This window comes from Spermophilus citellus (genome assembly GCF_964194105.1).
Source record: "Spermophilus citellus genome assembly, chromosome: 3".
Taxonomy (NCBI): domain Eukaryota; kingdom Metazoa; phylum Chordata; class Mammalia; order Rodentia; family Sciuridae; genus Spermophilus; species Spermophilus citellus.
The window spans coordinates 155,379,511-155,405,132 of record NC_138184.1 but is presented as its reverse complement, the minus strand read 5'-3'; the positions used below and the strand labels follow the sequence as shown (position 1 = coordinate 155,405,132).

General features: G+C 34.1%; 1 protein-coding gene across 1 annotated transcript in view; it reads right to left on the bottom strand.

Moving 5' to 3' along the window:
- Positions 1-25,244, bottom strand: part of MEOX2 (mesenchyme homeobox 2) — a 65,746-nt gene extending 40,502 nt beyond the window's left edge. Inside the window, exon 1 of the mRNA XM_081285601.1 lies at positions 24,521-25,244. Within this exon, the coding sequence (XP_081141727.1) occupies positions 24,521-25,034 (514 nt within the window). The 5' untranslated portion in view covers positions 25,035-25,244. The remainder of the gene's footprint in view (positions 1-24,520) is intronic.
- Positions 25,245-25,622: the final 378 nt, after the last annotated feature.

Sequence of the window (25,622 nt, the reverse complement as noted above, 5' to 3'; positions counted from 1 at the left end):
GTAGAATTTCTAGCTCTCGCTGGGCCTCTGATAACTCTACCTTGGCCAGAAAAGATAAGAGAAACTAGTTGCTGATAGAACAGAGGAGAGGAGACTTGTCCTTGTTGTCTCTGGGTAGTGGTAAAAGTCCTGAACCTCCACTAGACATCATGCCAGAGGGGCAGAAGAGTGAGACCAATCATTACTGCCAAACTGGTGTGCAAGTCAAGTCTTGACATACAATCTCCATTGATGCCCTGTGCGGGGAGTGACAAGGTACCCATTAATGCCAGTTAAACATGAAAATTCTGGGTCCTTTTCCAATCTTCTCTGACATCATACTGGTGGGGATAGAGGGCAGATTCGGGTGCCTTTTTAAAGGCTGGTTAGAGTAGAAATCTAGTTTATTGACTCAGCCTTTGCCAGTATGAAGGCTGAGGTGAGAGGGCACAGTTCTGTGGTGTTTGGCTGGAATAGAGAGGTTGTTGTACTAAAGTGTTTAACTTTATGAGACAACCTTTACCATGGACCTTTACATAAAGATCACAGACTTTGGTAAGAGTTATTTTTTGTGAATCTGACTGCTTATTTTGGGGTATTGATAACTTCTTCAACTCCAAGTCTGAAACAGATGAGGCAAAAAGCAACCAGGGAACTCACAGCTATATCCTTTAGGGGGTCTTAATGTTCCTAACTTCTATGGGCAAAGAATTTGTATCTCTCTAACTCATATGTTGACTCTTTAATCCACATGTGATGGTGTTTGGAGATGGGACTCTAGAGAGGTAATTAGATCATGAGAGTGGAGCCCTCATAACTAGGATTGACACCCTTCTAAAGAAAGACAACTCTCTCAACCATCTGAAAGCACAGTGAGAAGATAGACATCTGTAAACTAGTAAGAGGGTCCTCACCAGACACCAAACCTTCCAGCACATTGACCTTGAGCTTCACAGCCTCCAGAATGATGAAAATTAAATATTTGTGTTTCAAGCTGCACAATCTATACTACTTTGATATTGAAGCTTGAACTAAGACCTTAGCCACTCTGTTTTCCTCTTTCTACCTTTCAGAATCTTCTTATATTTGTTTGTATTTAATGCCCCCTATTTTTAGCTGTTCTCAGTGCAAGGAACTGAGAAAAGTAAATGTATTACATTTGCCTGGAAACAGAAATCCAAAGCTTACTTTTAATATATAAACCTATTTATAAGTTTGTTGATGCTATTTTAAAATGTGGAGTATGGAAACTGGAATTTTATGTCCTTTTTTCTGCAAAAAACTTCCATGTATTTATCTGTAAGTATTAGAGATTAGTAGTAGGAAAAAACTGATTTGCAGTCTGGTGTGTGTAGATAGAATACAAATTTTACATCTATGACAAAGGATGCATAATGTCTAAGCCCAGAATTTCAAACAGATAATAATAAGAATCAAGCTTATTTAGTTTCAAAGGTCCCATGCAATATAAACACTTTGTTCTCTTTCTACAATTACTCAGGTTCTTATTTTATTCTTTCATCAAATGTTTTGAGTAGAAACCCTGTATTGGTCATTGTGCTAATTACTTGGAGCTGAAGACTCCATCTCTGTGGTGTAGTTTAGGAGATATTGTTTAATTATTTTATGCAGAAGAATACATTTTAAAATAAAAGCATGCACAATAAGTCACAGGATGCTTGACATGAAGGAAGGAATATCTTTCCTCCAGTGAGTTAGGGATGGCTTAAAGGAGAAAGACTCCTGGGTTGGATATTAAAGAATGAGTAGAATTTTTGTAGATGCAGAGAGCTTTCCAGACAAAAGAAATAGCACAAACAAAATCTAGAAGTGCAGAGGATCTCAGAATGTCCTTTGAAAAGCCATATTCTCCTGGGGTTGAAACTCAAAACATGGCAAATGTTGCGGAACAAGAGGGGGAAAAAATAGCAACGGTGTGAGTCATGAACAACACGAAATGCAAATACATTAGCTCAAGGGTTTTAATCAGGGCAGAATTAGATGGTCCCCTCTGCAGAAAAAGAACATGATCTTGTTCTTTTAGATACTCTCTGTCCCTTCCTCCCTCCAGCTTTTCTCAACTTGAGCACTATGATGAAATAGGTGGATCCTGGTGGATGACTGTCCTGTACATTATAAGATATTTAGCTGCATCTGTGACCTGTAACCACTAAATGCCAATACAACACCCCACATGTCCAAGTTGTGAAAGTTATTTGTCTATAGTGTTACCAAATGTTTCCTAGGAGACAAAACATACCCTGATTTGGGAATCAATGATCCACTTTAAAGTTCTATCACCTTGCTGGGCACATATTCAGTGTTCAGAGAATGCTGGTTAAGATCATGATCACAATTGCATATTTTTAAAAATGAGGAAACATTGGGATAAGTTAAAGAGGAGCTGTTGTAATGACACAGGTGAAAAATGTCACATAGTACACTAATAACTATGTGCAACCTGATCTGCAGCTAAGTTAATTATGATTTGAGAAAGGGATATTCAAAGTTTCTTAATTTTCCTCTTAATTGATTATTATTAACACATTCACTAAATTGATTTGGTCAAATATGCACCTCCATAAAAATGTGAGGCCTGAGTACTCCATTTCCCTCTTTAAAATCAAGTACCCTTTGCTTTAGAAATATATCACTTTGCCAATGGGAGGCACTCCATATGTACTTTATGAATGACCAAATGCCTGAAGGAGTGAAAGACAAATCAATCACTCTAAAACTATGATAAACCATTCAAAGTGGCATTCTTGAGTGGCTTTCCATTTAAGGCTAGGCAAACACACACACACACACACACACACACACACACACAGTTCTCTGTGCAACAGAGAATGTATTTATTATGTGGCTGGTAATGATTAGGGTCCTGCTCTATATCCACAAAAGAAAATCATTATCTATGAAAAACTAAGGTCACAAAACCTGAACCTGGGAGTAGAATATCACTCTCCACACTTCAGCTAGTTGACAAATTTTTCAGTAATAGATAACAACTGGCTGGGTTAACATATATAGGGGCTATTGCTACCACATTTGTACAATCATATAGTATGCAATAGCATTATACACTGAAGTCAAGTTAAATAGAGAAAAAATAAAATACAAAATAGTTTTATAGCTAGACAGATCTTCGCAAAGTTAACTATTTTCTTTTCATTTTTAGCAAGACCATCCTAATTCTTATTCTCTGTAATTAAAAATAAAACTATCAGTGCCTTTTGTCCCCACCCCACCCCCCACCCCGCACCCCTACATACTACCTTTTATTCATTTTTTGGATATTTACTAAGAAAATATTGAACAGAAGGTCAGCACTATTACTGCTATTTAGTTTATGGTTAATTATTTAAAAGGAAAAGTAAAACAATCAAAGACTATAACTTAAAGTCCTAAATTTAGCAGCACTGAGGTCTTTAAGTGCACCATATTAATGCAATATGCAATATTTTCTTCTTATGGGTGTGTATGAGTTTTAGTTTTTTTTTTTTTCCTTTTGAGTTCTCTATTTTTCTAAACTAAAAGTAATTAAATAGACATGGAAGAAATTTTCCAATTTTCCTTATAATCAGTAAATAATATATAGATTAAACTGCTCCAATAGCATAAATATCAGGACTGTTATATACTCCAATGAGATTGAAACTATCAGCAGATCAGAAACTTTGAATGATACTAGATTCAAAATAAAGGAATAAAAAGAGAAGGACTGAGAAAACTGAACATACTTTGTAGTTGCCAGGCAATATAATTTTTCAAGGTTGAGTAATGCATTAATCCCCTATAGGAATAAGCAGACTTTTATTTTCCATAGTGTTAGAAGCCAAATTTTGATATTTTTGGCTTAAAACAATGGAGCAGGCCCCCATTCCTTCAAAGTTTTTCCACATCCTCTTTAATATCCACAGTGTGCAGTAACTGAGAGTACTTTTGGTAATTTATTTGTATTTCATCCTGAGATTTATAAAGAATGAAATCACTCCAAAAATTTTATGATTGAATGCAGTGCATATGAAAATTTTAAAGCACAGTTCCATTAAATCAAGCTATGTCTTCCATAATTTGAAAGCAATAACCTAACAAATAATGCATATTTCATGTCTGGAGGCCAAAATGTAAGGAATGATCAATATTGTAGGAGCATAAGTTCCATAATTAAAAGGCCTTTTTATTTTTATCAAATAATTCAGAAATATGAACAATTCAAGCCTGGAATATATTAGCATAGTCATTATTCCCGCATCCACAAATAGCTATCTTTGAATTTATCCTCTGAATAGAGAGTCAACTTATCACCAAGCAGGGGATCTGAGAAGGTCCCTCCAAAGAGGAGAATGGGACCTCAACTGGGCCTTTGCAGGTTCTTCACTTTCCTTGCTGAAAAGAATTCCACAACATGTCAAAAGTAAGGCACAAACAACGATGTATATACACACCACAAAGGTGGAGAGTGGGCAGCCTGCAGCCCTTACCCCTCAAAGAAAAGACAAGTGACTCCCCAGAGCTGAGCTCTCTGATTATATATATGATTTTCCTGAGAAGAAATCATCAGGTTTCATGCAAGCTTCTTTGAAAATTAAGTCTATGACAAGTATTTGATATGTGGGGTTTGGAATATTTCTTTTTGGTTTAGCAGTCTAGCCATAAATCAACTGTGGGCACATTGTATGAGTTTCTGAATCTGGTGACATTTAAATTAGTTGTGTTTTTGTTCTAGTTGATCTGTTGCAAGCACATGCTGGATGTTTTGTTCATCTAACTGAAGATCATGCTCGTAGATCCAGGTCTCCAAATACTAAGGGTTTCTTTTCCTCTCTCCCTGAGATTCTATCTATCTCAAACTTTCCTATAGTGGTTCCCAGTAAACTGAAATCACAAAGAAAAGTGTATGGCATGATTTTCTTTCATAGATACAAACTATATTTTGTTTAAAAAATGTATCCGGAATATCTCAAAATTATATCTGAAAAACAATATAATTATTAATTTATTAATGAAAGTTGATGAGTAGAAAGATTCAATATTAAAAAAATACAGACTCATCTTGTGTTCAAACCTGTTAACATCAAGCAAGAGAAATAACCTTTAAAATATATGAATGGAATGCCACTAAAATTTATTTTTGTCACACTGGGGTTCAAATTCAGGGCCTTATGCATGCTAAGCAAGCTGTCTACTACTGAGTTATATTTCCAATAGTAAGTTTAATTTTGAAAGAAAAAAAATGAATCGAAAGCTTTTTGAATTCTAGAATTATTAAAAATAGTGGTGCAGTGGCTGGCATCCTTGAGAGAGACTAGCACAGGCAGATGGTAAAGAGCAGAGGAGACCAGGGGGTTAAAGTACCAGCATCACTTCATCCCTGAGCTGCTGGCAGAGACAGAATGACTCAATGTTTTGATCTCCTCAATCACACCCCTTGGTCCTTTCAACACCTCTGTTTGAAAAAAATGTATATACCTGAGTTAAGGAGTTCATCAGATCTTGAAGAAAATCTTTAACACAAACAAAAATTTAAATTCTCGTCAAGTGTTTTTTGGGGTTTGTTTCTATTTTTGCTTTGTTATCATAGGAAAAAAAATATGAATAACAGTTCATTATGCTCAAAGAGATAATAAATACATATGATGGGGTTAGGTTAAGAAAGATCTGCTGTCATTGACACCAGTAAGTTTTGTAACAAAAATTAAGAGATTAATCTCAAAGGGGAAAGAGCAACATATCATGTCTTAAAATTAGTTTGGGGGGCTAGGAATGTAGCTCAGTGGTAGAGCACTTCCCTAGCAAACGTGAGGCACTGGATTCAATCCTTAGCACCACATAAAAATAAACAAATAAAATAAAGGGATTCTGTCCATCTACAGCTACAAATTTTTTCAATTAATTTGGAGACATACTTTTACTTTTACTCTTAATGCCTGTTTATTTCCTTTGACTCTCACTTGTTTTTCAATCTTTCTAGGTGTAATGAAATTTTGCTTCTTTTTGTCTTGCCTCTTACCCTTGTATTCCCTAGTGAACTGCTCATATGAGTTTCTTTAAAGAAGATGCTTTATTTTTATTTAGATAGAAAAATAACGAAATATCACTCTGAAACCTTCTGAAATCAAACTTGTAGGCCATTAGATTTAAAGTAGAATATGGAATAATTTAAAGATATAACTGGTTCAGGACCAATTCAACTGGGACCACAGATCTCCAGATAAAATTCCTTTCTTTTCCTCTTAATATTCCCTATGCTTCCACAAATCAAGCTTTCTACCTAAGAAGTTTCCAAGAGCCTTACAAATTTCTTTCTTGGCTTAGTCTCTGCACTTTTGCTGACTGTTAAGGTTTGAGGTTTGTTTGAATTTCAGCTTTTGGGGCATCTCCTGGACTTTCTAGCAGGTGTGAAGACCCCACCACTCCTCTGTTGTCTCTCATTTCCATTTATTAAATATTTTATCTTGGAAGATGAAGCAAAAGTGACTTTCGTTTTCCTGGCAGTCTCCTGTTTCAAAGAACTCAATAGTGATTTGTTTATTTCAGAGGAAATGGAGACCAGTTAGTGACGACAGATTTATTAGTAAAGTGGACATCACAAAAAAAGAAAAAAAGTACTTTTCTTACAGTTCAAGCTCCCTTTAACCACACTCTGAATGTTCAAGACAATGTTGTATCTTTGGGCAAATCAATTCCATGTGATTCAGTACCTTCAAATTTGCAAATTTATATTATTTCCTTCACGTATACTTAGAAAGTAATCTAAGGCGAAGAAAACGAGCAAAGAAAACCAAGGTTACCCTAAATTAAGAGAAATATACCACCCTGGTGAGATGGTAACACTGGATATCTTTTCAAAATAATTAAAAGAATATTAGACACAAAAAATGATAAGTTGGCTGGGGTTGTGGCTCAGCCGTAGAGCACTCGTCTAGCACGTGTGAGGTACTGAGTTTGATCCTCTGCACCACATAAAAATAAATAAATAAAATAATGATATTATGTAAAAAAAATGAATCATAGGATTCCCTGAAGATGTGTAATATCTACAAAGAGAACATAGGAAACCCTCATATTTCAGATCATGATGTATTTCAAATATAAGAGTACTATAGATTTAATAGTTATTTCAGTCATTGATGAAATATTTGTTAATGTTCTTCCAAATTTTCACAGTAAATCTGAAGAACATGCATCTACTCCAAAATGGTGCAAATTATTCCTTCTAAATGAATGACCAGTTTTACCAGGAAGTAAATGTTGTGCAAGGCAGACATCATCCTTTCATCAATGAAAATTCTACAGCTTCTGGATTAACTTTTTAAAAATAATAGCAAACTGATATTTAGTTATTATTTAATTCCTGCTGTAAAACCAAATGGATAGCAATAATTAAATAATAATAATTTTGGACCAGGAAAGTAGAGTTATATGCTGTGAATCACCTTCAGCAATATACAAAAGTAAAAACTCAGCTCTTTGACATCTTATTAAACATATAAGTTGAAATTTTCAGACACTGAATTATAAGAGAAAGATACTAAATGAGAAATTATTAATTATAGCTCTAATGTCAATATTTAGGATATCATGCTCTGTACCACAATTCTGTCACCTTTTAAGACCAAAAGGATGTCTTTGATGGATTCTAGAATCCATTAAAATTCTAAGATTATGAGAATGTGCTCAAATATAGCCTAACAGGTTTCAAGATGAAGTGTCATGCCTCTAAATGTACTCTGTGGTATCTTCCAAGAACCTAATTTTCCTTTGTCTTATTGAAGTGACATTGATTTCATACCAAAAATAGCAAACATATTTAATGAGCAAAGTTTCTTTTCACTGTGATTTTATCAAATGATACACTGGAAAATTCTTCTTTTGTTTTAACCCAGAGCTTTGCACCTGCAAGGCAAGTGCTCTAACACAAAGCTAAAACAACATTCCTGAAGCCGTAAGTTTGAACTGTGAAGTTGAGCTATCTTGGATGAATTATTCTCCCACTAAGCTTGGTACATGAGATAAAGGAATCATAAAAACTAAGAATATGAGTAAAAATATCATCAGACTAGATTTTATGCACAATTCTAGGAACCTAAAATCTAACCCGCATATGATACACTTATCATTAGATAGAGCCCCTCACTTTTTCCAAGAACAAAAGTTTTTGGATTTTAATGCACTGATCATTTTAGAAGTAACAGGCTAGAGAAATTGAAGCAGACACCACATGTTTATGAAAACTTCCTTCATTACTTTGGATATTTTCTACATATTCCCTGCATGCATTAATTATATTCTTTGTCACATTGTTGTAATCAATTTTTACAACTTTGTCTTTCCTACTACGTTGTGGACCCTTCCAGAAACATTGAGGTATTCATCCATCTTCATGTGCCCACATCACAGAGTCATAGTAGGCACACTGCAGTGGGCATTCAGGAAATTATGTTTGAATTTGTGAATTGTAGTGCTACTGAAACAGCTATTGCTTTGGTGTGAGGATAGGGTAGCTGGGGTGATATGGGCTACAATTTGACACGAATTACCACTTATCAAAGTAGCTCTTTCTTGAGCTACCTTCTAAAATAAGTCAGCTTGATCTAAAATACTAATCTTCCTGAAGATTGATCTAAAATACTAACTGCTCCCTGAGTTTAATAAGTGATTCAAAATGAAGTATTTCCATTGGAAAATGTAAAATGAGAAAGTTCCCCCAAAATATTTGGAGAAGTGTAGAGAAAAATGTGAGAAAGTATTTATGTCTGACCTGAGAATAACACAACTACTTCATGAGGAAATCCCTTAATAACATTCTGCTTGTGCCACTTGTGTTAAGCAACCCCTCCCTAGTTCAGCACCTCTTTAGGACACAGTTAAATTATGGATCCACTTATTCCAACCTCTTTGAATAACATATTTGAATTTCCTATTGGTTTAGTTTGGCTTTCTCACATCCTGAGTTTTCAAGGCAAACCATTCAATGAGCAAATCACCTATTTCTACTGTGTACTAGCATACACTTAACTATATTACTGTATTTAATTAACATACTATAATTAGTTTCTCTAACAGAGATGCTTCACATATATAAACAACTTCTTCTAAAGAGTTTCTATTAAGAAAATAACCTCTTGCTTCCACTATGTCCAAGGGAAAAGCAATGAGGTTTTTTTTTTAATTGGGGAAAATCACATTTATTAATAAAAAGTAAAAAACAATTTGCTTTAATCACATAGCTTACCATGTCCACACATTTACATACTGATGGCTGCCAATAACATATGAGCAGAGTTTCAAAATAAAAGTAAACCCATAAATTTCACTCACTGAAAACTATAAAATAATTTTCCCTACCCTTCTACACTGCCAATAAAACTTTATTACAAATTATAGTTGGTCTGGACTTATTCTGTTCCAAAAACCCTTATAAACAATAATAGTTGCCTGGATGCTTATTTATATTTGGCCCAGTGCTATTATGTAGTATATATTTGTTTGCTGTGCTCCTAAGATATCATGAATATAATCATTAACATTTTTCTACATTTCCATATTTTAATGCATTCTCTCAACTCATAAATTCTAACATGAATACTCCCAGGGATATCTTTGCTAATGTGTAATACTAATATTGTCTTCCATACCACAAATCACTAACAGTTCAATCCCCACTTAATTCCCAATTAATCTCTATTTTGAAAAAACTGAATTCACTAGTGAATAGTCTCCTGCTTCCCACAGACTCAAAACTCCGTGGTTGTGGCAGCTTAATTGCGTAATGTATGGCCACAGCCAAACAGGCCCAGATGTTCCATAGTATAGATGTGAGACTCCCTATACTTTAGTCTTCTTTGCATTTGCTCTTTTTTCATGCCAAGATAGATGAATACTCTATCCCCATTTTTTTTCCTAAAAAATAAAAAATTGTCACTAACTTCTGTTTGTCAGCTACCTGACTTGCAATTCTGGAATTCAGACCAATGATTACAAAAGACCTAATCTTTTGAGAGGCTTTAAAAGTTAATAATTCTATGTCATTAATTGCCACTGTCTGATTCTATTAAGTTTTCATACTTTCCCCTGGAAAATCTAGCCTAGTTCCTGGCATGTTCCCCACCCTTTCCCAGAAAAATGTTCTCCTCCCTATTCCTCAAGAGGCCTGGAAGAATCTCCCTAGTTGACCTTACATTTTTGAATATGCATTTATTGTTTGCTTTCCCATTTCCAAAATTCTATTTTTTAATAATCATATCCATTGTTATGATGTGTTTTACTTCATTTTGATTGTGTATCTATAATTTAATATCTCTAATTTTGTCTTTATTTTGATAACTGCCCAAATCCCAGGCTTATATATTATGTTCAATTACTCCTTGTTTTAGGATATACTTTAGCTCATTTGAAACCATGAACATATTTTATTCTAAATATTTAGTTGATTGAACATAAGCATTTATAGCAAAGGCCTTTAGTAAAATAGTGCCCTTTGTATTTTACTTTCAGATATACTTCTACTTCTAATTATATTTGGCTTCTTATGGTATTTGAATTCTCAGTCTCAGTATTTGAATTTCTCTGCTGAGAAGTTTCCCATTCTCAATGCCTCTTTTAGTGGCTAAATGGCAAGTTCATCTTTTTGTCTTATGCACCATCCAGTTGAACTTTCTAATAGATGGAAATGTTCTATGTTCACTCTGTTCAATATGTACAGCCAGTTGAATCTGTACACATATTGCATACTTGGAATGTGATCAGTGGAATCTAGGAATTGAGTTTTTAATTTTACTTAAATTTAAATAGCCACGGTAACCAGTGGACAACACAACAGAAGAGAGTATCACACTAATTGGTGATAAGCATAGATAATTAACTATTTCTAGTAAATCTGAAATATTTTACTGAGCATAATATCCACCATTGCTGACCATGTGCTGAAAGGAATAATATTTAGAATACAAAGTCTCTTCCTCTCAGAAATTTTCAATCAAGAATTAAGACTATTATAAACTGATGATAGTTCTCATTCCTGACTGTACACTGGAATCACTTAGGGACTTTTTAAAAATACCAATATTCAGATGGGAAGATAAGGTGACATTTTTTCAAAATAATTGAAACAATGTAAGGGAAAATTGGGATAGTATAAGTAGAATAGGTGTGCCACACATGAGATAAAGCATCATATACACTCACATGGAAATGTCACAGTGATGCCCATTAATTTGCACAATTAATACACATTAATAATAAAAAGTAGAAAAAATATACCATGTGTTAATTAATAATAAATATAATGGGAATATGAAAATGCACTATACTATTTTTTTTATACTTGTGTTGTAATTTTTGGATTGTTAAATTCAGTATTGGAAATTTACATTCCATTTAATATTATCTTAATCATAACCTATGGGATCTCAATATTTTATAAAAAGTGAATGAGGCATGGTGGTCCACACCTATAATTTCATCAAACATTGATTAGTGAGGCTGAGGCAGAAGGATTGCAGTTTAAAGGTAGCTTCAGTAACTTAGAGAGGCCCTGAGCAACTCAGTGAGATTCTGTCTCAAAATAAAACATGAAAAAGGCTGGAGATGTGGCTTAGTGATTGAGTGCCTCTGGGTTCAACCCCTGGTGACAAAAATAAATTAATTAATTAAACATTTTATAAAAGCGTCCATATCATTCCATTGTAAAATCAGTTTTGAGAATAATTGGTCTTAATAAAGTAGTATGGTAATTTAACGAAAAAGTGTGGAGAATCAAATGGTTATTTTTTCCTTATGAATTAAAGGAATTGGTGAAATAGAAATCAATATTAGAGTCAAGGAAAACAGAATTAAAAAAATAAACTTGTCCAAATAGATTGTGGTATGGATTGATATGAACAGCCCTACAGGAAAAAAACGCTGACTCACCACCCAGGTAGACTCATTGCAACCTTTCCTTTCCTCAGTTTATAGAACTAAGCTTAGAACACCCAGTGAGAAGAGTGTTTTCAGCTTGCCCACCCCTTGCCATCACTGCTCCTTCCTTCCTAGCCAGGCCAGAGTGGGATCAATGTTGGTGTCTCGACTCCATGCTCTCTAATCCAGTAGTCTTCTTTGATCAGCAAGGTATTATGGATGGAATCAGCCTCATGAGAGGGATTTTAAATTAATTTTTTTTTTAATTTGGCCAACTTAAAATTTTTGAAAATAACATATTTTAATTTTTTATTTTAATTTTAATTTTTTTTTAATTTTTTCAAAACAGCAACTCTTTGTGCCACTATCAAATAACATGTCGAAAGCTTAATATATCACATTTTTCAAATGTCCAGTCATTCATAGTTTCATTTAATTTTTTTTAAAAATATTGTGGTTACTGACTATGTAATGTTCAAAAACTTAATAATCCCAGTATAACACACACAAAAAAAATTGAACAATGGATAACATAATTCTGCCTAGAACATTTACATTATTCATGTTTCACTTAAAAATAATGGAATAAGACATTCCTACATATTAGCTAACAGGCATTTTGAGTTTAATAGTTACCAAATTGTTGCAAATATAGACAACTTATCTTTTATGATTTTTGCTCAGTAATGGTAAACTTTTTAAATAAATACTTTTTTGTCCCAACTAATCCACAAATAGTAAGTATATAACACAAAATCAAAAGCATTTTACTTTAGAAGGCATCCATAGATAATAATCATATAGCTAAGTTGGATATTCATTCAGCTCTTCCGAAGACTGTCTACATACCTTTCAAATTGTCTCTACTACTGGAAACCTGGAAGCAAAATCCTTGGAAAACCCCTGAGATGGATGATTCAGTCATTGTTAGTGTAGCATTATCTATGCCAGAAGTAGAATTGACCAAGAAGTTCCTTGCACCTAGCCCTATGATGGATATCACACTAAAAGAAAAGGAGATGTGGCCTTTTCTTTATACAGAGTATGAAATTCAAATTAGACACTGAAGACACTTAATGAGGGACAACAGAGAGAACCCCAAGGAAAAATGTAAGTGCATGGTTCTGCATTGTATAGATATTAATGTGGTAAGGGGAATGTAAAGATTAGTTTGGATTGCTGTTGTTCTGAGAAGCTGTTGCCATCCATACTTAACAAAAATAATGGAAATGACCCAGAAAGTATTATAAACTGTTGTATAAAAATAAAAAATGAAGTGGCCAACAGTATAGAACCTAATACACATCCATGCACACGTACGTGCATACGTGTGAGTGCACATAAAACTAGTAAAATCTATATACATTTGGTGGACTGCATCCATATAAATTTATTGGTTGTGTTATTGTGCTATAATTACTTAAATAATTCATATGTGAGGAAAATAGATAAAATATGTGTCTATTTACTGCTTATAACTGCATGTGGATTAACAATGATCTGAAAATAGCTTTTTTAAGAATGGATAGGTATAAATGAATCCAGTGAAAATTTATTATCTGAATTCTTATCAGAGGAAATAAGATATTAAGATATATCACATAACTGATAGTTCTTGACTAAAGAGGAGTGGAGAAAATCTTGTGGACAATAAATAGTTAGGTACTCATACTAGAAAATACCAGAGCACTGCCTTAATCTCCTAACATTTAGTATTGTTTTCTAAAACTAAGTTAAAAGATTGCTATGCCAGAAAATCAAAACTCTAGGTATGTATGTATGTGTGTGTGTGTGTGTGTGTGTGTGTGTTTAAGCCAAATCTAGTAATATTTCATTAAAATACATTAATACCTTGTGTCATATGCATCAAAGCTGTAATTGAGCATTTATGTTTTAAGTGTCTAATAATTTCAGGTGAACGTAGAATTGCAAGAAGAGGAATGTTATGTTTAAGTTTTGATATGTGCTAAAATAACAAAATTGATAAAATTCTACTAGGGAAGCATGAAAATAGATAAAGATGCTCATGGTACTGTTACCTCAAGACACCTGGAGACAGAGAACTAAATTAAAAGCAAATATGTGCATTGACATAGTGTCTATTATTTAGAGCAAAGTTCATATACTTCAAAATGCTATGGTATATCATATAAAGTAACAAAAATATTCTGGCACTTTGGTCAGTGATAACAGAAGCTAAGTTGCTCAGTATCTGTATTCATAAAATAGGAATGAAAAGTGACTGAGGGAATCATAAAAGCAGATCTGTAGTAATTTACACCCAAGTAAATGATTTTGTCAAATTACATTTTGTTCTCTCAAAAGCAGTAGCCAACATTTTAAATGATCCTGAAATTTATTTTTACTGGGAAGACTGAAAACTTAAGGTTTCAAAATATTTTATGAGATTTTCCTTTTAAGAGCACTGGGCTGAAGTCAGGATATGGAAGTTCAGTTGCCACTACTTGGCCAGATGGGCAGACGTTACTTAACTTCTCTGGGCACATGTCTTCATCTAGGAAATACATTTGTTGAACTGGGTAATGTCTTGAGTCCCTTCTAGTGCCATTGATGATCTGTTTAAAGATTATATATTAAAAGCATTGAGAAAACTTGGACAAATGAAACCCACTCTGAAATCAAAGAGTTCATGAACGAATTGAGGCAGCTGGGCCTTTCTTGTCACCCCTGTGTATCATTGAACATTCAGTATTTTGTCCTCCCTGTATCTTGATCTCTCCTGCCTTCCTGCTCTTCTATTATAAAGCAGAGAAGTTCTCACTATTCCTTTGAACTTCTCTCATTTTAGGGACCAAATTGCTATGAATCTTCAAAAGATTTTAACTCTACATTTGGGATTTTAATGCAGTGTCTGGTTCTATTGTTTATTCAAAAACAACCACTGAAGACCATTGCATATAATAATTTAAAATCTGTCTCAGGTACATTTCTGAATTCTCCACAGTGCACAGGGTGTAGGAGAGGAAACTAAATTACATAAAATGAATGTGGCCAGTTCCTCAGGACATTGCTGCCCTGTATTGCCTCAACCTAAGCAGTATTTCTCAAGAATTTATTAACTATAAACAAACAAATGAAGTATTTTCTTTATAAAAAGAAGTGGCCACTGAAATGAAACTTTTCTTGTGCATTTTATGTGAGATGTGTTTTTAGATTTTAGTAGTGTTTGAATATTTGCCATTCATGAGGGTCTTCAAAAAGAACCACTAAAAATAACAAAAAGCTACCATATATATATAATTTCTGCAATAAACTTAATAACATAACAAGAAAATTTAACACTCACCCTCTTAGTTAACAGTTATAACAGAGAAAGGAAATTCAATTCTCATATTTGAATCCATTTAAATTCTACTTCCTTTTGACCAAATGTTCCATTATATACTACTTTTTTGTATGAGACTGAATTTTTTTTCTTTGCTTTGTTTAATATATGCTTTTATTGAAAACAGACTTTGATGAACAAGTGGCAGGAGACACCTAATAATGGGAAGTAAGAATATCCCCCAAGCAAAGGAAGCTACAGAATAAGGATTTTAAGGGTCATGAAGGCAACTTGAGCTTGTTATAAAACCTGGCTGGAAATCACCCCACATTTCAGGAAAATAGCATGATACTTACAATTCTAGAGATAGTGTAGGCTATTTTAAATCTATAGCAATAATTTAGGTAAGCAATACTTTTTATGGGAATATTTGTTTAAAAATAAAATACATAGGGGATGAAGTGTGGTTCAGTGATTGCCTAGCATGTATGAGTCCCCAGGTTCAATCCCTAGTGCCATCAAAAAAAAAGAAAAAAATAGGTACTGTAAGACAGAGATGGTTTTCAGAACATACACACCCACAACAAAACTGCATCTTCATGGATAGATTACAAAAATAACAACAAATACTTACTGAGTCAGACATTATCCTGTTTTATATATTAAGTCAGTTTAATTTTCAGGAAACCAAGGTAAAGAGAAATATATTGCTGGCCAAGGATCGACATTTAGAGAAAATGGGAGGGTTTAGCCTTGGCTATTGTTTTCTCCAGAACTACTCTCCAAATGTCTCCTATATGGCCCACATTCCCTTAGGTTCACTTTTATGCATTTTATCCATGAGGCTCCTGTGCTCTGGCCTCTGGTTATATTTGGCTTATGGGAGGCAACAGAAGGAGACTGGAGGACTTGAAGACAAGTTTGGGGATGATAATTGATATGAGCTGCAATCCTCCAGCTAGGCCCGGACTTTGCCAGAAGACTTCTGTCCCGTTGCTCTCATTGGATCCTGATGAGAGCTCTGGTCCATTTACCCTCTCAGGTTTTGGGGAGCTAATATTTTCCAATTAGGGATAGACCCTGGGTAATTCCTTATTTCCTGTTTCTTTTTCTTCATATAATAGCACCCAACATCAAACCATCATTATCAAATTCTCTTCAATTATCGCTTTGAGTGTTGCACCCATTTCCTTCTCTTATATGCTAAGAAAATATGACATGTCATTTGCAATTTATCAACTAAGAGCTGAATTTGCAAAGAAAAAAGACAATGTTGCTGCTTTTTCATATTTTCCCAAACATTTGGGTATCCAAGAATAAATTTGACTTCTCAGGACGAAGAATAGTCCTAGAAGGAAAAACATCTATTATTCCCTGAAATTTAAGCGTGAATGTTCACAAAATGTTAATCCTGAAAATGTGGGCGGCAGCAGGCCCCCAGATTTGGATGCCTGAACTCTGGCTTTCCTGTCATTTCAATCTGTCTCAACAGTTTATATCCACATGCTGTCTAGTTTAATACATCCAGACCCGTTTATATTTCAAATGAGAAAAAAAAAATCCCATGTAAACACAGCTATAGTTGGGAAGATTTTAATTGTTAAAGGCAGTAAACATACTGAGATCTCATTTTACTTTTGAAAAAATATTAAATAAGGAGAAACATCACTTGATTTCATTCTACCCAGTTAGTGGGAAAGCACTATTCTGATGCTTCTTAAACTGTGAAAGCCATTTGCTACAATACCGATGTCCCACAAAATCAAAGCTAAGTTTTACCCCTTAGTTCCAAATTTTGAATGACACAATTCTATTTTTCTAAACCATGTGTTTTAGCTACCAAACAAATCAAAAAATTGCAAAATTTATTTTATATCCACTGTTCACTTGATAAGAGTCATTGCCCATTTTATTTTAATTTTTCAATTACTAAGAATATGCCTCAGTTTAGTTTCCTAGTTTTTCAGGCAGCTAAGAATAATTATCCAAATGTTGACTATGCAGTCCAGACACTGCAAGAAGCCGCCTTCAAAGACAGTGAATATGTTTCACCACTGCAAATAACTATCGCTTTGCAAAAATTAGTTTTTATTTGGGTGTCATTTCTGGCAAAGCTTTAAGGCTATATTTTCAAAGAGTAAAATTCCAGGCCTTTAAAATTCAACTGGCATCTGCCAACTTAAGTTGGACTCTCCTGTACATTTCCGCAGAGCCTGCAAGATGACTTCATCTTAATTATTTTCTTGCCCACAGTCATGTAAGATAAACTAGGGTTTTTTGTTGTTGTTGTTGTTTTTGTTTGTTTGTTTGTTTGTTTTTTAGCATTATGGGAATCTCTTGAAGTGTGCAGAAAATAATGAGGAAAAGAGAAAAACAAAAGAAAAAAAAAAAAACTGCGGGAGACTTGGCAGGTTGGACTTTTACAACTATCATTGATTACCAGCTCAGCCTCTAGACTCTCCACACAGCTCTACATGCTTCAAGCTTAATATTTTATTTGTAAGTGGAACATTTAACATCATATTACAGCATTTAGTGTGGATGCTCTGATTCAGTTGTACTATTAGAAATTCTGCTTCAAATTCTGTTAATATACATACACTTTCTATGTACCTATACATTAAGACTTTATGTAAATGCACTGATTTAATATATGCTGTAAGTATAGCTGCCACATCCTAGCTAATTCAGTATCAGCCCTCTTATCTATTCTTTGCAACTTACAAAAACTAAAAACTATGAAAAGCGATCACCTCATATTTCATAATTTCAAACAACAGCCTAGGCAAACTGCAATTACCAAATTAAAGGCCTCTTAAAAAGTTCATGAAAACAAATGATACAGTATTGAAATATAGTTGCAATACACACACCAAATTTATTTTATAAAATTTTGAAGAGCAACAAGTTTTGAATTAGAAGCTCTAATCAAAACCTAGAGCTTTCACAACTATGAGTCATTACCTAGTAAACATATTTTTGGGGAAAGTAAAAATTCCAAAGATTTAAGAATTAAGTTACTTACATACACAAGCATCTTAGAATCATTATTTTAAGTAAATGCTAAATTTTTAAATGCCATAGCAGAAATATCATGTGAGATGAATATAGCATATTAATTTTTAAAATCTATCAAGTATAGAGAAAGCAAAGTGATCATTTTTTTCCTGTCTTTCACAAAAATCTATTTATGAATGTATAGATATAACATAGATTTTACCTGATCATTCTTGCTCATATGTGAACAGAAGAGGCCAATGAACATACACCATACTTTTGGAATCCGTAAAAAACAAAATATCAATACAAAGTACAAAATTTACAGAGAACAATATGCATAATTGCAGAAATACTATATTGCTGTGGAAAATACAACATTATAAATGAAGGTTTCACTAGCAATGAAATACTTTTTATTGTGTATTTAAGTTTTCAAAAGTAGAGACAATTTATAATTAATTCAAACTCTCACTACATGACTTTCTGTTAATTTAGTAAAACATACGTCAAAACGTTTTAAATAGAAAAGCTTATTCAGAGATATAAAAACAATATCTGAGACTTGAACAGATAGATCAATAGCTATGTTATTGATTAGCTTTTATGATAAAATACCATGTAACACAACTTTCTAAATATATAGTAAATTCACTATATATTTAGACTATAAGTGAAATAAAGAAGAACTATTAAAGAAAAGGGCATCAGTTTTAGATTAATTCTGCCTTAAAATATGTAAGGCAAACTGAAGGTTGAAATCTCAATGAACTTTTATCATTGTGAGTTTTACTACATAAAATATTCCATAAGGTTTTCTGCAATTGGATTTTGAACATCATAGTGACTCTGATTTAGGATTAGTGAAAAGCTCTACAGCCAACTATCCTGTATGCTGTTACTCCTTCTTGACTTGGGGGCTTCAGTTCAATACAATTTTTCAAAGAAGTAATGATAAGGGCACAATAACAAAAAATAGGGAAATGTCAGTATTTCAACCTTTACATCCTTTACAAAACAACAACAACAACAAAATATATATATATATAATATATATATATATAATTCATATACATAATTCATATATATAATTCATATATAAAATTATATATGAATCAGGGAACTTTATTAATGATTAAAACATAATATATAGAAACAAATTGACATAAAATATGTTGTCACATATGTTAAATAGGAAATACACCTTACCTACCTATTTCTAATTTGTGGACTTTGATCTTGGTTTATGTTTATTTCTTCCTTATGTACTTACTTTTTTCTCTTTATACTTTTAACCACTGCAGTTGTTCACCAATACCATAAGCCTGGAAATGTAATTTAACTGGCCAGTCAAGAGTTAGTCCTTCTTATTTTATGATTATAATTCAGGGAGAAAAATGCTATTGTTGATAGTCTTACTTCACATGATAACTTCACTCACAGATATATTATTAGTATAAATAAAAGGCTAATTGAAAAGTTTGAAGGAAATTGAAAATTTAAGACCCAGAAATTTTGGAGTGATAAAACATTTATAACTGTTAACAAATTCTAGTGTAATTTATTTTCTATTGTTTTCCATCCTTATCATTGATTTATCATAGATAATTACAATTCTTATAGCAATGCTTGAAAAAGAGGTATGTTCCAAAATTTTAGATATAAACCAATGAAACAAATATATTCTAAAACTAAAATCTGTTACTGTATTATATTGTTTTTCTCACTTGAAATGAAAATCTAAATATTACACCCAACTTTTTCAAGCTGCCCCTTTAAACATAATAAATGAATAAAATCATCCACACAAAGCAAATTACCATGTCAAGTACATGTAATAGAATCATAAATGGGAATTTTACTTTACATAAATCAACTGTTAATTCATTCATAGGTTGACATTTTTCAATGAAAAAGATTAAATCTTCCATTGGATATGGAATTGGTGCTCCAAATTTCCCCAATTCTAGAAGAGAGAATAGATCCTTTCTGCTGTTTCCTTTTTATTTAAAATCAATTTCTTCAAGTGATCAGGTCTTACAATAAACATTATAACATTACATTCCACCACTAGGATGAAGTATCTGTTTTCAAACACAGAAGGAAAAATGCAGAAATGATTAAAATGTTCCTCTTCTTCTTTTTTTTTTTTTTTTTCAGTTCCTTAGTAGGAATCAGCTTAAAAGGGGCCAACATAATGGTTTCAACTGATAATTACTATAAAACAACAGTTAACATTTTAAATAGTTACTGTTGGGTTTCTAATCTGAGTGAAAGCTTGTGTGTTACCTTGCCTTACTTTAATGGTTTTCCTTTTCAAATAAACTATAAAGAGGTTTACGCAGAAATGGGAGATAGTCCTGTTAGTCCTGTGTATATTTGCATTCTTCCTTCCATTCATTGCTTACATTCAACCTTGAATCACTTCATTCTAAAGGAATTTCTGTTCTTGACTTTTGAGTGTAGTCATCTATGAACACTCATGTTAAGTTAATGATACCTAGAATAATAATAATAACAACAACAATAATTATAGTAATTACTATTATTATTATTATAATTAATGTCAGGTCACAACTTTAGAATGTTCACACCTAAAATTAAGCTAACATCCATAAAAATAATAAAATATCATTCTATATTCTATACCTTTATGTCATTTATATTGTCAATATTCTCTTGTAGTTTTCAAGATCCAGCAAACTAGTTTTTATTTTAATACAAATAAGGAAAAACCATAATATAGTAATACAGACATGAATTAAAAAGTTACATTTTTTTCCTAAAAAAAAAAAAAAACATGATAACTGAAGTAGCTAGGAAAATTTACAATATAATACCTGAAGAGTAAGACATTACTCTGGGTTTAACTTCCAGAATATTAAACATAATACTTGCTTGTCATTCGCTATACAAGCATATACACATACATGGAAAGCAAATGGTTCATGATCTAGTGACTATAAATAAAATATTTGCCATTTTATAAGAATATAATTATGATTCAAAACCTAGTAAAATACACCTCTCCAAATAATTGCTTGCCTATTCTCCCCTATTTTTTGGATATGTTTGATTTTTTTAAATAAAATATATGCTTACTTTTTAAAAAACTAATTCAAATAGAAAATATTTACATATTTATGTTGTATATTGCCTACCTAAAAGCTAAAGTTACATTGGTTAATTTTAGTTATTTTAAATGAAAAGTGGGCAATTTATACCTACCACTGCATTGCTTAGAGAACAATCTAATGAAATTGAAGCCAAGCAATTCGCACTGTTTATAGACATTTTTCAGAATCACCTGCTTTGTACTGATTGTTTTAAGTATAGTTGTAAAGTTTTGTTTTTTAAGAGTCCCTTTGAAGATGTTGCAGATGTTGGCTTTACTAATAATACTGGAAAGCAGTATTTTTAGCAGGCTAAAAGTTACAAAAATGTTTAACACTTATAAAAAAATAATGGTGTACTTTTCTATTAAATTTGGTTATTTTCAATTGTCAATAAACTATAATGGAAGACCAAAGTCTATAAATGCTTGCTTCTAAACCACTAAGCATTTTAAGTTTGTATATGTGTTTGAGTTTGTTCATGTGTGTTTGTGGAAGGAAAATGCGTATAAATACATAATGAAAAAATGTTATAAATTTTAAGCTTAACATTAGTAGTAAGGATAAAATGTAGGTTAATAAATATTTCAGTCATTTATCACTATTTTCTGGCACTAAAAATTCTATTAGAACTTAAAGTAATGAACAAATACACATGTAGTCTGGGTATTAGATACAGGAATTCAGAATTCTGGTTCCAACTTTACCTTAGATTTACATATAGCACTAACTCTCAACTACAAATACCCAATAATTAAAAACTGCCTGACAAAATCAAATTACCTCTATTATGTATGTTTTAATTTTCATCTAATACAATTTTAAATTGCAAAGTTTCAAAATTAATTTAATTTTTAGAACTACTGAAATATTAAAACCATGCTATAAGTAATGAGATATATGCTAATATACCAGAATCATAATAATCTTTTATGTTGCTTTAATTTCTATTAGATCAAGATCCTTATAGTACTATAAAATAATTTGAACATAAATTGTGAATTACCAGATCCAAAATCATTGTAGGAGAAAAATATTTTAAATTCAAACTTATCTAGTGTTCTCATAAATATTAACTCAGACATTGAAACTGGCAAGTTGAATTTTATTTTCAACAAGTTTACAGTACATAGATTTAACCAGAAACTTTTGTGGTACTTGCTTTTTGTTAGTCAAATATTCTTTCAAAATATCCTTCAAAGAAAAAACTCAGAATGAGTGATTTTGTCGTGTTATGCAACTGACACAAATTTTTATTTTGTTTTTCCAGTACCCTACTTATCCACTTCAATTGTAAAACTAAGGTTTATTTTGTTATTGTGTTATTTTCCAATGATGAAGGGGGATGGTAATTAACTATTTTTAAATGAACATTTTTATTAAAATAATTTAAGGGCATAAGTTATGGAATCCTAATTTCTCTGTTTCCCCCAACCAGAAGTAACATGCTCGTATGAAAATTATTTTTGCCCTAAGAAACTTAAGGGCATTGATTCAGTTCAGGAAGCATAAGGAACAATCCATCACATAGGTTCCTCATTGCAGAAAGTAAAATGAACAGTAAGACTTTCCAGTAATTTTAAAAGTACTCTGACTAACCTGCACTGAGATATGTGTACCAAAATGACTCATCTTCAATGCCCAGTCTGTGAAATGCTCACTGCATTCTAAAATTTACTTTTTTTCTAAGGATAATGGAAACATTTAAGGTAAGATTAGCCTTTCAACTCATTGTCTTAAGAGAATTACATTTATAGTTAGTAAAATCCATAAAAATGAGTGATAAAGCTGGTAACTTTGTTAGATATAAACTTATTTGTGAGGGAGCATTAAAAGTACACTCTTGACCTCTGAAAGTAGAAGTTAGATTTTGAGACCTTGACAGAAGCATCCATTCCATAAGAACACTAAAGAACAATTGACGCCATTGCTACAAGGTAATATGAAATAGCTTCAGTTATTGTTACTCATAAAGCATCTTGGCTAAAGTTTTATAGAGAATAAACATTTTTCATTTTTTCAAACTAATATCTGAAATTATCTTTTAGGACTAGTGACAGAATTGCTCAAAAAAAAAAAAATCAAGCATTGTAAAATGACACCTTCCAAAAAGATGGAATTCAGGTTGCGCTATAGCCACGGCAGAAAACTCACTACTTCTTCCCTTATAAACTATCTTTTAACAATTGTATGATAGAGATAGCTAAGGGCTTAGAAGAGTTGTCTGGAAAACTTCCAGTTTCTCAAGATCCTTAAAATGTACTCGGTAAAACAGCACCTTCAGACACCAGAGTTCAAGGAGGTTCTGAGGAGTCTGCTCAATTTATTCGCTTATAGATCAGCGCTCTGGCGCACACGCTAGCATATCACCTTTAAGCCAGAAGTGAACCAGCACTACCCAAGTTGTTGTTTGCTTCTCGGTACTTGTCCAGATATCGTCCAATTGAGAGAGGATTTTATTTTCTACTTTTGAAATTCGGATTCTTTTTTTTTTTTTTAGAAGATTAACACCACACAAACATGAACTGTGATTAAGAATGGTCTTTCCTCAAGACCACCCTAAGCATCTATTTATTAACAATTCTCTGAAGCATTCCTTGAACACTAAATTCTTAGATAATGTCTCCTTCCCTCCGCGAAAAGGAATATTTTACCATTTGGAAGAGGTTGCTATTTAAAGAACTCTAAAATGAGAATATTGAAAAAAAAAACTAAAACTTTTTTTTTCTCATGCACTCTGCCAAGTTCCACTACAAGTTCCAAACATTGTGCAATAATTTGGAAATCCAGTTAACGATGGGAAAAATCAAGCCACTCGGAGTAGGGAATGTGCAAGCAAAAAGTCAAGGAGCAGCACCCCGCATGCACGCCAGCCCAACAGACGCCGCATCCCAGGGCACACACCCCTCCCGGCGTGTGTGTCTGATGGACTGTCATGCTTCGCAATCGATTTCACATACTGTCGCTTGCCCTTTTTACACAACCTTCTGGTAAACTAGTTTGGGATCTTGGAAAGCTTAGTGCTGCTGGCCATGTATGTGTTACCCTCAGGAAAACACGTGCCTCCAAATAACCGAACCAAAGCTGCACCGCGGGATTTGGCCACCGGGAGCCAGAGGGCAAGACTTTTCTCATCTTCCCAGTCCTCTCACAGTAGTGCGAGAATCTTTCCTGGCATCTCCCCGCCCCCTTTCCAAATGGCATGCACTCTCTAGAAGGGTGCTCTGCACGCTCTTACCTGAACTGTCGCTTTTCCTCTTGCCGCCACTTCTCTTTTCCGCCTCCGCGGGTGACAATGCTTGGCGGCCGTAGTCCCCAGGAGTACACGCGGCCCCGGTAGGAGTGCTGGAGCCCAAGCTGGAAGAGTTGGAACACAAGACCGGCGGGCTGCTCCCCAGCTCCGGCGGCCCTCCGGAATCAGGCTGGAGGCAGAGGCTGTGCCGAGCCGCACTCGGTGGGGAGGACATCTGCGGGAGGTGCCAGTTGGTTTGCAGAGCCTGATGCTGCTGCTGCTGATGGTGGTGGTGGTGATGGTGGTGGTGGTGGTGGTGCCCCCTGTGATGCTGGCTAGCAAACATTCCCTCCTCGTTGGGGTATCCTGCGATTATGCAAGAGGAGGAAGAAGTAGAAAGTTCGGGGTAGGACATATGGTCAGATCTTCCATGGAGGGCAAGAGAGGACTGAGAGAATGCGTGCAAGCCCTGCGCTGTGGCGTGCGGGCTGCGCAAGCAGCCAAAGAGCGGGTGTTCCATAGCATGCAAGTCTTGGAATCCAGGCAGAAGACTTCAGGACGGCTCCAAACACCACTACCCTCTGTCACTTTTCACTGGAAATCGTGTGACTTTTCCCCCCTTCAAAAGTAATAGCCTCCCGCTTTTCTGCAGAGCTTGGATAATCCCGGTCCTGAGCCCTAGCGGCCAGTCTCCTTTACATATAAACACTCGGACCTGGAGAAGCTTCTCTCTGAGCAGCTCAGATGTCAAGAGTGGGAGCAGTTGAAGCCAAAAGAAGGTGGTCCCAGAGAACTGCATTCAGGGGGAAATGACTCTGAGAGGTTATAAATAGAGTGTAATGTGAGCTGGGGGCTGGCTTAGGAGCCCAGCGCTGACCACATGCAAACTCCCTCCAAAACTCCTGCTCAGTCTGCGCCACCACGCGCTCTCACTTCCACTTCGCATAGCTTGCTGGACAGACGCCGCACGTCCACGCCCGCCCAACCCAGTCAGCGTCCAGGACTACAAGCTGCGCGCCGGGCGCCTAAATCCCGCCGGAACCGGCAGCGGCCCCGCTCCTCAGGCTCAGGCTGCCCCTTCTCCAACCATGCATCTAGTTTGCTACCC